This window comes from Salmo salar, chromosome 04 (assembly GCF_965601325.2).
Source record: "Salmo salar chromosome 04, fSalSal1, whole genome shotgun sequence".
In the NCBI taxonomy this organism is placed as follows: domain Eukaryota; kingdom Metazoa; phylum Chordata; class Actinopteri; order Salmoniformes; family Salmonidae; genus Salmo; species Salmo salar.
The window spans coordinates 87,876,168-87,892,881 of NC_138294.1; the positions used below are offsets into that span (position 1 = coordinate 87,876,168).

At 51.5% G+C, this 16,714-nt stretch overlaps 1 protein-coding gene across 2 annotated transcripts in view; it reads left to right on the forward strand.

Annotated features, from left to right (window-relative positions):
• The first annotated feature begins 1,363 nt into the window (after positions 1–1,363).
• Positions 1,364–16,714, forward strand: part of tspoap1 (TSPO associated protein 1) — a 209,868-nt gene continuing 194,517 nt past the window's right edge. For both annotated transcript variants that reach the window (XM_082974773.1, XM_082974774.1), the window contains exon 1: positions 1,364–2,773. In XM_082974773.1, coding sequence (XP_082830899.1) covers positions 2,459–2,773 — 315 coding nt within the window. In that variant the 5' untranslated portion in view covers positions 1,364–2,458. The remainder of the gene's footprint in view (positions 2,774–16,714) is intronic.

The window sequence follows — 16,714 nt, forward strand, 5'->3', positions numbered from 1 at the left end:
TGCTGGTGCGGGTGTCGGTGTGTGTGTGTGTATATGAGCGTATGACAAAGAAAAGCTTCGTTTAAATATTTATTTAATATAATACAATATATATATTTATCTGCTGTAGTCTGGATTTTTATGTGTGGGGATCCGTTCTACCTGTGCCAGTTTGTCTGCTATAATACTTCAAGAAGCAGTGTGTTTATTTACCCAGAATTGGCTGTGAAAGTGAGACTACCGTATATCCTCAATTTGTGAAATATTCTGTCACAACTAACCTCGTCCAATTTCTACTGTGTATAGAGCCTGGAAAAACTATGCTACAAAGTGGGACTTCAGAAGCTTGCTACAGCTGTATAAGATTGGACTTTGAAACATTTAGAAAATTTACACTCAACCATGTTTTTTTGGGGGGGAAGCCCAATTGATTCTAAGTTCGGGGCATACAACGGTTGTGAAAACTATTTCTTTGATGCATACTTTCCAACTTCCTGAATTCACTTCCTTGTTCAGCCTAAATCACTTGCTCTGATCACACGTTGACATCTAGAGGGGAGGTTCTAAGGGTTCTAGATGGTGATGGACTGAGATATCAGCCAATTAAAAGTGCCATAGACTTCCTTTCAAGTCCCGTTCTGAAAACCAGACCTCTCGGCAGAGACTGCCAGCCGGTGGGCGAGATTAGATCAAAATGTACATTAATATTTAAATGTTTTGTGACAGTCATTCATTACATATGTCAATCATAATTTGTTTTACTGACTTAGAAATGCGTGTTATAGATCTGTCATGTATCGTTGAAAGCAAGTCTAAGAAGCGGTAGATCTGTTCTATGTTTGTTATTTCTATGCTTCACGTTCTTAAGTTCAGTTTTTGTGTATTTTACTTTCGGTTTTTGTACACCAGCATCAAACAGCTGAAAATACAAAATTGTTGGTGATGGAAAAGATATTTCACAGCGGTTAAGATGGTACAATGATTTTGTCGCATAAACTGAAATTAAGCAAAGTATTCTAATTTTAGCAACCAGGAAATGGCGGGGCGATTTCTGCATAGTGCATCTTTAAGCGTTTATTTCTAGCATACAGTGGCAGAAAACGATAGAGGTTGTGTGTGTGTGTGTATGTGTGTGTGTGTGTGTGTGCTCACAGTATGCCATCGCTCTGCCTTCCTCCAGGCAGCCTCCCTGCAAAGCAGTGTGTGTGTGTCTCCTCTTCAATCAATAGGCAACCAACATTATTCCAGCGTCATCTCCATGGAAACCAGCTCGAACTGTAGTCGTGATTGGCCACCTCCCAGAGGCTTTGATGTGATAGGAGGACAGAATCCCTTTCTTCCCACCCCCTCCTCTCACTAACACACACACACACACACACACACACACACACACAGTTTGTCTTCTTCCTTCACCTAAATGTTGTTATATGGGAATCGGGGATTAGGCAGTTCATTGAGTCTTGTTGTGTGAGCAGTGATTTAGCAGCAGCATCAACGAGGCAGGCAGGCACAGCTGGAGACCACATGCATGTCAGCGGAGAGAGAGAGAGAGAGAGAGACTGTCTCGTCTGGTGTCGTATAGCGGCAGTGTTTCTTCTGTACTGTTTCTGTCACAGAGAGGCAGAGTCAAGCTCCTCATCTATGCAACGGACGGATGGACTGTTGATTACTAGCCGTTCCCGTTACCGTTTATGGATAAGCGACAATGACAGATCCATCCCTCTGTGGAGAACGGAGGAGTGGGGAGGCAGGAAGACGATGCAGTCTCACTCAGTCAGCCAATAGTAAGTAGGACTCTGGAATCTGCACACTTCAGTGTTCTGATCAGATCACGGGCTGTAAATGCATGATCACCGCTGGATCATTTCTACGGAAAAGGCTTCATTTGTTTGGAGTCTAGCATAAGAAGTGTATGTCGTGAATACAAAATATCCCACAGGAGTCAACTTTTTTTTGATGGAAGACGTCAGTGAGGGCATTTTTTTCATTCCCCTCTAAAAGTTGTCATTTTAAAGGAGTAGCTCTCTGGGTTTTATCTTGAGCTGGTTTTGTCCTGGTAATGACGCTCCCTTGTTGTAATGAATATTTTATTAAAGGAACAAAACAGGGCAGTACCAGCTTGTGCTATTTCTGTCACTGTTAAATCGACATCTGAGGGGACAGAATAGCTACAGTAAGAAACTGTATTGTGTTACTGATAAGCCTGGTAATTACATCTTAAATTCAGCCCAGCTTACTGATCCTATCGCTTTGGTGTTGGATACTTAACCTCAGCCCAGACCAAATTACTACCCATACCCCCCCCCCCACTCTCCCTGAAGAGAGAGAGAGAGAGAGAGAGAGTTGAGGGGGAGCGAGGGAGGCTGTGGAAAATAAGGGCAGAGAAAGAAGTCAGGGTGACATTTATTTATTTTCTCTTTTGAAGTCAACTCAGCGGCGACTGATCCGTGATAATTTCGACCCCCTCCATCACAGACTGATGTATGACCTGTGCACCAGGCCCGAGCAGCCGCCGGAACCCGAACTGGAGCAGCCTGTGTCTGCAGCGGATACAGACATGGAAGGGAGACGCTGTGGAGAGGCTGAGGCCCCAGGACAGCAGAACCTAATACAGCAGGACAGGGATACTAAGACAGAGGAGCATGGTAATAATACTACTACTACCAATGGGGACTCAATGGACAAGACAAATCTAGACACTACCTCTACCACTGTTACTGCCCCTGTGACACCCAAGAGGCACAACTCACTTTACAAGGACCTCAACGACTGCGAGGTGGGAGGGTTTCGCAAGGTAAGTCCTGGAATAAAGGATGTTGTGGACACTGGACCTGTAGGACACTGGACCTGTAGGACACCCTAGAGCATTGAGATACCGCTGCAAAGTATTGGCTGTTACATGCTTGGATGGTCTGTCATTTAGATTGAACTGCAAGTCTGATTGCTAGTCTGACGTAGGTTGCCGTTTTTAAATGGGCCAGTTGTCTCGGAGCTCTGTGCATAGGACATTACAAAAGTATACTGGCAGTTAAGCCTATATGTTTGGGTTGTCAATGGACGTCCCATCTGATCCTGCTTGAGTTCCAGTCTGACAGCCAGTATGATGCAGGTTGGCTGTAGTTTTCTCCTGCTGTTTTATGTGGGTCAGTGCTATCGTAGGCAGATCTGTTTAGCTCGTCTGTCAATGAATGAACTGTCACTTGTGCTGGTGTGGTGTGGTTTGATGTGGGCCAGTACTGGTGTGGTTTGATGTGGGCCAGTACTGGTGTGGTTTGATGTGGGCCAGTGCTGGTGTGGTGTGGTTTGATGTGGGTCAGTACTGGTGTGGTTTGATGTGGGCCAGTACTGGTGTGGTTTGATGTGGGTCAGTACTGATGTGGTTTGATGTGGGCCAGTACTGGTGTGGTTTGATGTGGGCCAGTACTGGTGTGGTTTGATGTGGGTCAGTACTGGTGTGGTTTGATGTGGGCCAGTACTGGTGTGGTTTGATGTGGGCCAGTACTGGTGTGGTTTGATGTGGGCCAGTGCTGGTGTGGTGTGGTTTTATGTGGGTCAGTACTGGTGTGGTTTGATGTGGGCCAGTACTGGTGTGGTTTGATGTGGGTCAGTACTGATGTGGTTTGATGTGGGCCAGTACTGGTGTGGTTTGATGTGGGCCAGTACTGGTGTGGTTTGATGTGGGCCAGTACTGGTGTGGTTTGATGTGGGTCAGTACTGGTGTGGTTTGATGTGGGCCAGTACTGGTGTGGTTTGATGTGGGTCAGTGCTGGTGGGTTTTGATGTGGGCCAGTACTGGTGTGGTGTGGTTTGATGTGGGCCACTGCTAGTGGGGTTTGATGTGGGTCAGTGCTGGTGGGGTTTGATGTGGGCCGGTACTGGTGTGGTGTGGTTTGATGTGGGCCAGTACTGGTGTGGTTTGATGTGGGTCAGTACTGGTGTGGTTTGTTGTGGGCCAGTACTGGTATGGTTTGATGTGGGCCAGTACTGGTGTGGTTTGATGTGGGTCAGTGCTGGTGTGGTGTGGTTTGATGTGGGTCAGTGCTGGTATGGTTTGATGTGGGCCAGTACTGGTGTGGTGTGGTTTGATGTGGGTCAGTGCTGGTGTGGTTTGATGTGGGTCAGTGCTGGTGTGGTTTGATGTGGGCCAGTATTGGTGTGGTTTGATGTGGGTCAGTACTGGTGTGGTTTGATGTGGGCCAGTACTGGTATGGTTTGATGTGGGCCAGTACTGGTGTGGTGTGGTTTGATGTGGGTCAGTACTGGTGTGGTGTGGTTTGATGTGGGTCAGTACTGGTGTGGTGTGGTTTGATGTGGGTCAGTACTGGTATGGTGTGGTTTGATGTGGGCCAGTACTGGTATGGTTTGATGTGGGCCAGTACTGGTGTGGTTTGATGTGGGCCAGTGCTGGTGTGGTGTGGTTTGATGTGGGCCAGTGCTGGTGTGGTGTGGTTTGATGTGGGTCAGTACTGGTGTGGTTTGATGTGGATCAGTGCTGGTGTGGTGTGGTTTGATGTGGGCCAGTACTGGTATGGTGTGGTTTGATGTGGGCCAGTACTGGTGTGGTTTGATGTGGGCCAGTACTGGTGTGGTTTGATGTGGGCCAGTACTTGTGTGGTTTGATGTGGGTCAGTACTGATGTGGTTTGATGTGGGCCAGTACTGGTGTGGTTTGATGTGGGCCAGTACTGGTGTGGTTTGATGTGGGTCAGTACTGATGTGGTTTGATGTGGGCCAGTACTGGTGTGGTTTGATGTGGGCCAGTACTGGTGTGGTGTGGTTTGATGTGGGCCACTGCTGGTGGGGTTTGATGTGGGTCAGTGCTGGTGGGGTTTGATGTGGGCCGGTACTGGTGTGGTGTGGTTTGATGTGGGCCAGTACTGGTGTGGTTTGATGTGGGTCAGTACTGGTATGGGTTGATGTGGGCCAGTACTGGTGTGGTTTGATGTGGGTCAGTGCTTGTGTGGTGTGATGTGGGCCAGTACTGGTGTGGTGTGGTTTGATGTGGGCCAGTGCTGGTGTGGTGTGGTTTGATGTGGGCCAGTACTGGTATGTTTTGATGTGGGCCAGTACTGGTGTGGTTTGATGTGGGCCAGTACTGGTGTGGTTTGATGTGGGTCAGTACTGGTATGGTTTGATGTGGGCCAGTACTGGTGTGGTTTGATGTGGGGCAGTGCTGGTGTGGTGTGGTTTGATGTGGGTCAGTACTGGTGTGGTGTGGTTTGATGTGGGTCAGTACTGGTGTGGTGTGGTTTGATGTGGGTCAGTACTGGTATGGTGTGGTTTGATGTGGGCCAGTGCTGGTGTGGTGTGGTTTGATGTGGGTCAGTACTGGTGTGGTGTGGTTTGATGTGGGTCAGTACTGGTGTGGTTTGATGTGGGCCAGTACTGGTGTGGTTTGATGTGGGCCAGTACTGGTGTGGTGTGGTTTGATGTGGGCCAGTGCTGGTGTGGTGTGGTTTGATGTGGGCCAGTACTGGTGTGGTTTGATGTGGGCCAGTACTGGTGTGGTGTGGTTTGATGTGGGCCAGTGCTGGTGTGGTGTGGTTTGATGTGGGCCAGTACTGGTATGGTTTGATGTGGGCCAGTACTGGTGTGGTTTGATGTGGGCCAGTACTGGTGTGGTTTGATGTGGGTCAGTACTGGTATGGTTTGATGTGGGTCAGTACTGGTTTTGTTTGATGTGGGCCAGTACTGGTGTGGTTTGATGTGGGCCAGTACTGGTTTGTTTTGATGTGGGCCAGTGCTGGTGTGGTGTGGTTTGATGTGGGTCAGTACTGGTATGGTTTGATGTGGGTCAGTACTGGTGTGGTTTGATGTGGGCCAGTACTGGTATGGTTTGATGTGGGCCAGTACTGGTTTGGTTTGATGTGGGCCAGTGCTGGTGTGGTGTGGTTTGATGTGGGTCAGTACTGGTGTGGTGTGGTTTGATGTGGGTCAGTACTGGTTTGGTTTGATGTGGGCCAGTGCTGGTGTGGTGTGGTTTGATGTGGGCCAGTACTGGTGTGGTTTGATGTGGGCCAGTACTGGTGTGGTTTGATGTGGGCCAGTGCTGGTGTGGTGTGGTTTGATGTGGGTCAGTACTGGTGTGGTTTGATGTGGGCCAGTACTGGTGTGGTTTGATGTGGGTCAGTACTGATGTGGTTTGATGTGGGCCAGTACTGGTGTGGTTTGATGTGGGCCAGTACTGGTGTGGTTTGATGTGGGTCAGTACTGGTGTGGTTTGATGTGGGCCAGTACTGGTGTGGTTTGATGTGGGTCAGTGCTGGTGTGGTTTGATGTGGGCCAGTACTGGTATGGTTTGATGTGGGCCAGTACTGGTGTGGTTTGATGTGGGCCAGTGCTGGTGTGGTGTGGTTTGATGTGGGTCAGTACTGGTGTGGTGTGGTTTGATGTGGGTCAGTACTGGTGTGGTGTGGTTTGATGTGGGTCATTACTGGTATGGTGTGGTTTGATGTGGGCCAGTACTGGTATGGTTTGATGTGGGCCAGTACTGGTGTGGTTTGATGTGGGCCAGTGCTGGTGTGGTGTGGTTTGATGTGGGCCAGTGCTGGTGTGGTGTGGTTTGATGTGGGTCAGTACTGGTGTGGTTTGATGTGGGCCAGTGCTGGTGTGGTGTGGTTTGATGTGGGTCAGTACTGGTGTGGTTTGATGTGGGCCAGTACTGGTGTAGTTTGATGTGGGTCAGTACTGATGTGGTTTGATGTGGGCCAGTACTGGTGTGGTTTGATGTGGGCCAGTACTGGTGTGGTTTGATGTGGGCCAGTACTGGTGTGGTTTGATGTGGGTCAGTACTGGTGTGGTTTGATGTGGGCCAGTACTGGTGTGGTTTGATGTGGGTCAGTGCTGGTGGGGTTTGATGTGGGCTAGTACTGGTGTGGTGTGGTTTGATGTGGGCCACTGCTGGTGGGGTTTGATGTGGGTCAGTGCTGGTGGGATTTGTGGTGTGGTTTGATGTGGGTCAGTACTGGTGTGGTGTGGTTTGATGTGGGCCAGTACTGGTGTGGTGTGGTTTGATGTGGGCCAGTACTGGTTGGTGTGGTTTGATGTGGGCCAGTACTGGTGTGGTTTGAGTGGTTCGATGTGGGCCAGTACTGGTGTGGTTTGATGTGGGCCAGTACTGGTGTGGTTTGATGTGGGCCAGTACTGGTGTGGTGTGGTTTGATGTGGGCCAGTACTGGTGTGGTTTGATGTGGGCCAGTACTGGTTGGTTTGATGTGGGCCAGTACTGGTGTGGTTTGATGTGGGCCAGTACTGGTGTGGTTTGATGTGGGTCAGTACTGGTGTGGTTTGATGTGGGCCAGTACTGGTGTGGTTTGATGTGGGCCAGTACTGGTGTGGTGTGGTTTGATGTGGGCCACTGCTGGTGGGGTTTGATGTGGGTCAGTGCTGGTGTGGTTTGATGTGGGCCAGTACTGGTGTGGTTTGATGTGGGTCAGTACTGGTGTGGTTTGATGTGGGCCAGTACTGGTATGGTTTGATGTGGGCCAGTACTGGTGTGGTTTGATGTGGGTCAGTGCTTGTGTGGTGTGATGTGGGCCAGTACTGGTGTGGTGTGGTTTGATGTGGGCCTGTGCTGGTGTGGTGTGGTTTGATGTGGGCCAGTACTGGTATGTTTTGATGTGGGCCAGTACTGGTGTGGTTTGATGTGGGCCAGTACTGGTGTGGTTTGATGTGGGTCAGTACTGGTATGGTTTGATGTGGGCCAGTACTGGTGTGGTTTGATGTGGGGCAGTGCTGGTGTGGTGTGGTTTGATGTGGGTCAGTACTGGTGTGGTGTGGTTTGATGTGGGTCAGTACTGGTGTGGTGTGGTTTGATGTGGGTCAGTACTGGTATGGTGTGGTTTGATGTGGGCCAGTGCTGGTGTGGTGTGGTTTGATGTGGGTCAGTACTGGTGTGGTGTGGTTTGATGTGGGTCAGTACTGGTGTGGTTTGATGTGGGCCAGTACTGGTGTGGTTTGATGTGGGCCAGTACTGGTGTGGTGTGGTTTGATGTGGGCCAGTGCTGGTGTGGTGTGGTTTGATGTGGGCCAGTACTGGTGTGGTTTGATGTGGGCCAGTACTGGTGTGGTGTGGTTTGATGTGGGCCAGTGCTGGTGTGGTGTGGTTTGATGTGGGCCAGTACTGGTATGGTTTGATGTGGGCCAGTACTGGTGTGGTTTGATGTGGGCCAGTGCTGGTGTGGTGTGGTTTGATGTGGGTCAGTGCTGGTGTGGTGTGGTTTGATGTGGGCCAGTACTGGTGTGGTTTGATGTGGATAGTACTGGTGTGGTGTGGTTTGATGTGGGTCAGTACTGGTATGGTGTGGTTTGATGTGGGCCAGTACTGGTATGGTTTGATGTGGGCCAGTACTGGTGTGGTTTGATGTGGGCCAGTGCTGGTGTCGTGTGGTTTGATGTGGGCCAGTGCTGGTGTGGTGTGGTTTGATGTGGGTCAGTACTGGTGTGGTTTGATGTGGGTCAGTGCTTCTGTGGTGTGGTTTGATGTGGGCCAGTACTGGTATGGTGCAGTACTGGTGTGGTTTGATGTGGGCCAGTACTGGTGTGGTTTGATGTGGGCCAGTGCTGGTGTGGTGTGGTTTGATGTGGGTCAGTACTGGTGTGGTTTGATGTGGGCCAGTACTGGTGTAGTTTGATGTGGGTCAGTACTGATGTGGTTTGATGTGGGCCAGTACTGGTGTGGTTTGATGTGGGCCAGTACTGGTGTGGTTTGATGTGGGCCAGTACTGGTGTGGTTTGATGTGGGTCAGTACTGGTGTGGTTTGATGTGGGCCAGTACTGGTGTGGTTTGATGTGGGTCAGTGCTGGTGGGGTTTGATGTGGGCTAGTACTGGTGTGGTGTGGTTTGATGTGGGCCACTGCTGGTGGGGTTTGATGTGGGTCAGTGCTGGTGGGATTTGATGTGGGCCGGTACTGGTGTGGTGTGGTTTGATGTGGGCCAGTACTGGTGTGGTTTGATGTGGGTCAGTACTGGTGTGGTTTGATGTGGGCCAGTACTGGTATGGTTTGATGTGGGCCAGTACTGGTGTGGTTTGATGTGGGTCAGTGCTTGTGTGGTGTGATGTGGGCCAGTACTGGTGTGGTGTGGTTTGATGTGGGCCTGTGCTGGTGTGGTGTGGTTTGATGTGGGCCAGTACTGGTATGTTTTGATGTGGGCCAGTACTGGTGTGGTTTGATGTGGGCCAGTACTGGTGTGGTTTGATGTGGGTCAGTACTGGTATGGTTTGATGTGGGCCAGTACTGGTGTGGTTTGATGTGGGGCAGTGCTGGTGTGGTGTGGTTTGATGTGGGTCAGTACTGGTGTGGTGTGGTTTGATGTGGGTCAGTACTGGTGTGGTGTGGTTTGATGTGGGTCAGTACTGGTATGGTGTGGTTTGATGTGGGCCAGTGCTGGTGTGGTGTGGTTTGATGTGGGTCAGTACTGGTGTGGTGTGGTTTGATGTGGGTCAGTACTGGTGTGGTTTGATGTGGGCCAGTACTGGTGTGGTTTGATGTGGGCCAGTACTGGTGTGGTGTGGTTTGATGTGGGCCAGTGCTGGTGTGGTGTGGTTTGATGTGGGCCAGTACTGGTGTGGTTTGATGTGGGCCAGTACTGGTGTGGTGTGGTTTGATGTGGGCCAGTGCTGGTGTGGTGGTGGTTTGATGTGGGCCAGTACTGGTGTGGTTTGATGTGGGCCAGTACTGGTGTGTTTGATGTGGGCCAGTACTGGTGTGGTTTGATGTGGGCCAGTACTGGTGTGGTTTGATGTGGGCCAGTACTGGTGTGGTTTGATGTGGGTCAGTACTGGTGTGGTTTGATGTGGGCCAGTACTGGTGTGGTTTGATGTGGGCCAGTGCTGGTGTGGTGTGGTTTGATGTGGGTCAGTACTGGTGTGGTTTGATGTGGGCCAGTACTGGTGTGGTTTGATGTGGGTCAGTACTGGTGTGGTTTGATGTGGGCCAGTACTGGTATGGTTTGATGTGGGCCAGTACTGTTGTGGTTTGATGTGGGTCAGTGCTTGTGTGGTGTGATGTGGGCCAGTACTGGTGTGGTGTGGTTTGATGTGGGCCAGTGCTGGTGTGGTGTGGTTTGATGTGGGCCAGTACTGGTATGTTTTGATGTGGGCCAGTACTGGTGTGGTTTGATGTGGGCCAGTACTGGTGTGGTTTGATGTGGGTCAGTACTGGTATGGTTTGATGTGGGCCAGTACTGGTGTGGTTTGATGTGGGGCAGTGCTGGTGTGGTGTGGTTTGATGTGGGTCAGTACTGGTATGGTGTGGTTTGATGTGGGCCAGTGCTGGTGTGGTGTGGTTTGATGTGGGTCAGTACTGGTGTGGTGTGGTTTGATGTGGGTCAGTACTGGTGTGGTTTGATGTGGGCCAGTACTGGTGTGGTTTGATGTGGGCCAGTACTGGTGTGGTGTGGTTTGATGTGGGCCAGTGCTGGTGTGGTGTGGTTTGATGTGGGCCAGTACTGGTGTGGTTTGATGTGGGCCAGTACTGGTGTGGTGTGGTTTGATGTGGGCCAGTGCTGGTGTGGTGTGGTTTGATGTGGGCCAGTACTGGTATGGTTTGATGTGGGCCAGTACTGGTGTGGTTTGATGTGGGCCAGTACTGGTGTGGTTTGATGTGGGTCAGTACTGGTATGGTTTGATGTGGGTCAGTACTGGTGTGGTTTGATGTGGGCCAGTACTGGTGTGGTTTGATGTGGGCCAGTATTGGTGTGGTTTTATGTGGGCCAGTACTGGTGTGGTTTGATGTGGGTCAGTACTGGTGTGGTTTGATGTGGGCCAGTACTGGTATGGTTTGATGTGGGCCAGTACTAGTGTGGTTTGATGTGGGCCAGTGCTGGTGTGGTGTGGTTTGATGTGGGTCAGTACTGGTGTGGTGTGGTTTGATGTGGGTCAGTACTGGTGTGGTGTGGTTTGATGTGGGTCAGTACTGGTATGGTGTGGTTTGATGTGGGCCAGTACTGGTATGGTTTGATGTGGGCCAGTACTGGTGTGGTTTGATGTGGGCCAGTGCTGGTGTGGTGTGGTTTGATGTGGGCCAGTGCTGGTGTGGTGTGGTTTGATGTGGGTCAGTACTGGTGTGGTTTGATGTGGATCAGTGCTGGTGTGGTGTGGTTTGATGTGGGCCAGTACTGGTATGGTGTGGTTTGATGTGGGCCAGTACTGGTGTGGTTTGATGTGGGCCAGTACTGGTGTGGTTTGATGTGGGCCAGTGCTGGTGTGGTGTGGTTTGATGTGGGTCAGTACTGGTGTGGTTTGATGTGGGCCAGTACTGGTATGGTTTGATGTGGGCCAGTACTGGTGTGGTTTGATGTGGGCCAGTGCTGGTGTGGTGTGGTTTGATAAGGGTCAGTACTGGTGTGGTGTGGTTTGATGTGGGTCAGTACTGGTGTGGTGTGGTCTGATGTGGGTCAGTACTGGTATGGTGTGGTTTGATGTGGGCCAGTACTGGTATGGTTTGATGTGGGCCAGTACTGGTGTGGTTTGATGTGGGCCAGTGCTGGTGTGGTGTGGTTTGATGTGGGCCAGTGCTGGTGTGGTGTGTTTTGATGTGGGTCAGTACTGGTGTGGTTTGATGTGGATCAGTGCTGGTGTGGTGTGGTTTGATGTGGGCCAGTACTGGTATGGTGTGGTTTGATGTGGGCCAGTACTGGTGTGGTTTGATGTGGTTCAGTACTGGTGTGGTTTGATGTGGGCCAGTGCTGGTGTGGTGTTGTTTGATGTGGGTCAGTACTGGTGTGGTTTGATGTGGGCCAGTACTGGTGTGGTTTGATGTGGGTCAGTACTGATGTGGTTTGATGTGGGCCAGTACTGGTGTGGTTTGATGTGGGCCAGTACTGGTGTGGTTTGATGTGGGCCAGTGCTGGTGTGGTGTGGTTTGATGTGGGTCAGTACTGGTGTGGTGTGGTTTGATGTGGGCCAGTGCTGTTGTGGTTTGATGTGGGTCAGTGCTTGTGGGTGTGATGTGGGCCAGTACTGGTGTGGTGTGGTTTGATGTGGGCCAGTACTGGTGTGGTGTGGTGATGTGGGCCAGTACTGGTTGTTTTGATGTGGGCCAGTACTGGTGTGGTTTGATGTGGGCCAGTACTGGTGTGGTTTGATGTGGGTCAGTACTGGTTGGTTTGATGTGGGCCAGTACTGGTGTGGTTTGATGTGGGCCAGTGCTGGTGTGGTGTGGTTTGATGTGGGTCAGTACTGGTATGGTGTGGTTTGATGTGGGCCAGTACTGGTGTGGTGTGGTTTGATGTGGGTCAGTACTGGTGTGGTGTGGTTTGATGTGGGCCAGTACTGGTATGGTTTGATGTGGGCCAGTACTGGTGTGGTTTGATGTGGGCCAGTGCTGGTGTGGTGTGGTTTGATGTGGGCCAGTGCTGGTGTGGTGTGGTTTGATGTGGGTCAGTACTGGTGTGGTTTGATGTGGATCAGTGCTGGTGTGGTGTGGTTTGATGTGGGCCAGTACTGGTATGGTGTGGTTTGATGTGGGCCAGTACTGGTGTGGTTTGATGTGGGCCAGTACTGGTGTGGTTTGATGTGGGCCAGTGCTGGTGTGGTGTGGTTTGATGTGGGCCAGTGCTGATGTGGTGTGGTTTGATGTGGGCCAGTACTGGTGTGGTTTGATGTGGGCCAGTACTGGTGTGGTTTGATGTGGGCCAGTACTGGTGTGGTTTGATGTGGGTCAGTACTGGTGTGGTTTGATGTGGGCCAGTACTGGTGTGGTTTGATGTGGGTCAGTGCTGGTGGGGTTTGATGTGGGCTAGTACTGGTGTGGTGTGGTTTGATGTGGGCCACTGCTGGTGGGGTTTGATGTGGGTCAGTGCTGGTGGGGTTTGATGTGGGCCGGTACTGGTGTGGTGTGGTTTGATGTGGGCCAGTACTGGTGTGGTTTGATGTGGGTCAGTACTGGTGTGGTTTGATGTGGGCCAGTACTGGTATGGTTTGATGTGGGCCAGTACTGGTGTGGTTTGATGTGGGTCAGTGCTTGTGTGGTGTGATGTGGGCCAGTACTGGTGTGGTGTGGTTTGATGTGGGCCAGTGCTGGTGTGGTGTGGTTTGATGTGGGTCAGTACTGGTATGGTTTGATGTGGGTCAGTACTGGTATGGTTTGATGTGGGCCAGTATTGGTGTGGTTTGATGTGGGGCAGTGCTGGTGTGGTGTGGTTTGATGTGGGTCAGTACTGGTGTGGTGTGGTTTGATGTGGGTCAGTACTGGTGTGGTGTGGTTTGATATGGGTCAGTACTGGTATGGTGTGGTTTGATGTGGGCCAGTGCTGGTGTGGTGTGGTTTGATGTGGGTCAGTACTGGTGTGGTGTGGTTTGATGTGGGTCAGTACTGGTGTGGTTTGATGTGGGCCAGTACTGGTGTGGTTTGATGTGGGCCAGTACTGGTGTGGTGTGGTTTGATGTGGGCCAGTGCTGGTGTGGTGTGGTTTGATGTGGGCCAGTACTGGTGTGGTTTGATGTGGGCCAGTACTGGTGTGGTGTGGTTTGATGTGGGCCAGTGCTGGTGTGGTGTGGTTTGATGTGGGCCAGTACTGGTATGGTTTGATGTGGGCCAGTACTGGTGTGGTTTGATGTGGGCCAGTACTGGTGTGGTTTGATGTGGGTCAGTACTGGTATGGTTTGATGTGGGTCAGTACTGGTGTGGTTTGATGTGGGCCAGTACTGGTGTGGTTTGATGTGGGCCAGTACTGGTTTGGTTTGATGTGGGCCAGTGCTGGTGTGGTGTGGTTTGATGTGTGTCAGTACTGGTGTGGTTTGATGTGGGTCAGTACTGGTGTGGTTTGATGTGGGCCAGTACTGGTATGGTTTGATGTGCGCCAGTACTGGTTTGGTTTGATGTGGGCCAGTGCTGGTGTGGTGTGGTTTGATGTGGGTCAGTACTGGTGTGGTGTGGTTTGATGTGGGTCAGTACTGGTGTGGTGTGGTTTGATGTGGGTCAGTACTGGTATGGTGTGGTTTGATGTGGGCCAGTATTGGTATGGTTTGATGTGGGCCAGTACTGGTGTGGTTTGATGTGGGCCAGTGCTGGTGTGGTGTGGTTTGATGTGGGCCAGTGCTGGTGTTGTGTGGTTTGATGTGTGTCAGTACTGGTGTGGTTTGATGTGGGTCAGTGCTGGTGTGGTGTGGTTTGATGTGGGCCAGTACTGGTGTGGTTTGATGTGGGCCAGTACTGGTGTGGTTTGATGTGGGCCAGTGCTGGTGTGGTGTGGTTTGATGTGGGTCAGTACTGGTGTGGTTTGATGTGGGCCAGTACTGGTGTGGTTTGATGTGGGTCAGTACTGATGTGGTTTGATGTGGGCCAGTACTGGTGTGGTTTGATGTGGGCCAGTACTGGTGTGGTTTGATGTGGGCCAGTACTGGTGTGGTTTGATGTGGGCCAGTACTGGTGTGGTTTGATGTGGGTCAGTGCTGGTGGGGTTTGATGTGGGCCAGTACTGGTGTGGTGTGGTTTGATGTGGGCCACTGCTGGTGGGGTTTGATGTGGGTCAGTGCTGGTGGGGTTTGATGTGGGCCGGTACTGGTGTGGTGTGGTTTGATGTGGGCCAGTACTGGTGTGGTTTGATATGGGTCAGTACTGGTGTGGTTTGATGTGGGCCAGTACTGGTATGGTTTGATGTGGGCCAGTACTGGTGTGGTTTGATGTGGGTCAGTGCTGGTGTGGTGTGGTTTGATGTGGGCCAGTGCTGGTATGGTTTGATGTGGGCCAGTACTGGTGTGGTGTGTTTTGATGTGGGTCAGTGCTGGTGTGGTTTGATGTGGGTCAGTGCTGGTGTGGTTTGATGTGGGCCAGTATTGGTGTGGTTTGATGTGGGCCAGTACTGGTGTGGTTTGATGTGGGCCAGTACTGGTGTGGTTTGATGTGGGCCTTTACTGGTGTGGTTTGATGTGGGCCAGTACTGATGTGGTTTGATGTGGGCCAGTACTGGTGTGGTGTGGTTTGATGTGGGTCAGTGCTGGTGTGGTGTGGTTTGATGTGGGCCAGTACTGGTATGGTGTGGTTTGATGTGGGCCAGTACTGGTGTGGTTTGATGTGGGTCAGTACTGGTGTGGTTTGATGTGGGTCAGTACTGGTATGGTTTGATGTGGGTCAGTACTGTTGTGGTTTGATGTGGGCCAGTACTGGTATGGTTTGATGTGGGCCAGTACTGGTGTGGTTTGATGTGGGCCAGTGCTGGTGTGGTGTGGTTTGATGTGGGTCAGTGCTGGTGTGGTTTGATGTGGGTCAGTACTGGTGTGGTGTGGTTTGATGTGGGTCAGTACTGGTATGGTGTGGTTTGATGTGGGCCAGTACTGGTATGGTTTGATGTGGGCCAGTACTGGTGTGCTTTGATGTGGGCCAGTGCTGGTGTGGTGTGGTTTGATGTGGGCCAGTGCTGGTGTGGTGTGGTTTGATGTGGGTCAGTACTGGTGTGGTTTGATGTGGGTCAGTGCTGGTGTGGTGTGGTTTGATGTGGGCCAGTACTGGTATAGTGTGGTTTGATGTGGGCCAGTACTGGTGTGGTTTGATGTGGGCCAGTACTGGTGTGGTTTGATGTGGGCCAGTGCTGGTGTGGTGTGGTTTGATGTGGGTCAGTACTGGTGTGGTTTGATGTGGGCCAGTGCTGGTGTGGTGTGGTTTGATGTGGGCCAGTACTGGTTTGGTTTGATGTGGGTCAGTACTGGTGTGGTTTGAAGTGGTTCGATGTGGGCCAGTACTGGTGTGGTTTGATGTGGGTCAGTACTGGTGTGGTTTGATGTGGGTCAGTACTGGTGTGGTTTGATGTGGGCCGGCTGGTGTGGTGTGGTTTGATGTGGGCCAGTACTGGTGTGGTTTGATGTGGGTCAGTACTGGTGTTTTGATGTGGGCCAGTACTGGTATGGTTTGATGTGGGCCAGTACTGGTGTGGTTTGATGTGGGCCACTGCTGGTGGGGTTTGATGTGGGTCAGTGCTGGTGGGGTTTGATGTGGGCCGGTACTGGTGTGGTGTGGTTTGATGTGGGCCAGTACTGGTGTGGTTTGATGTGGGTCAGTACTGGTGTGGTTTGATGTGGGCCAGTACTGGTATGGTTTGATGTGGGCCAGTACTGGTGTGGTTTGATGTGGGTCAGTGCTTGTGTGGTGTGATGTGGGCCAGTACTGGTGTGGTGTGGTTTGATGTGGGCCAGTGCTGGTGTGGTGTGGTTTGATGTGGGCCAGTACTGGTATGTTTTGATGTGGGCCAGTACTGGTGTGGTTTGATGTGGGCCAGTACTGGTGTGGTTTGATGTGGGTCAGTACTGGTATGGTTTGATGTGGGCCAGTACTGGTGTGGTTTGATGTGGGGCAGTGCTGGTGTGGTGTGGTTTGATGTGGGTCAGTACTGGTGTGGTGTGGTTTGATGTGGGTCAGTACTGGTGTGGTGTGGTTTGATGTGGGTCAGTACTGGTATGGTGTGGTTTGATGTGGGCCAGTGCTGGTGTGGTGTGGTTTGATGTGGGTCAGTACTGGTGTGGTGTGGTTTGATGTGGGTCAGTACTGGTGTGGTTTGATGTGGGCCAGTACTGGTGTGGTTTGATGTGGGCCAGTACTGGTGTGGTGTGGTTTGATGTGGGCCAGTGCTGGTGTGGTGTGGTTTGATGTGGGCCAGTACTGGTGTGGTTTGATGTGGGCCAGTACTGGTGTGGTGTGGTTTGATGTGGGCCAGTGCTGGTGTGGTGTGGTTTGATGTGGGCCAGTACTGGTATGGTTTGATGTGGGCCAGTACTGGTGTGGTTTGATGTGGGCCAGTG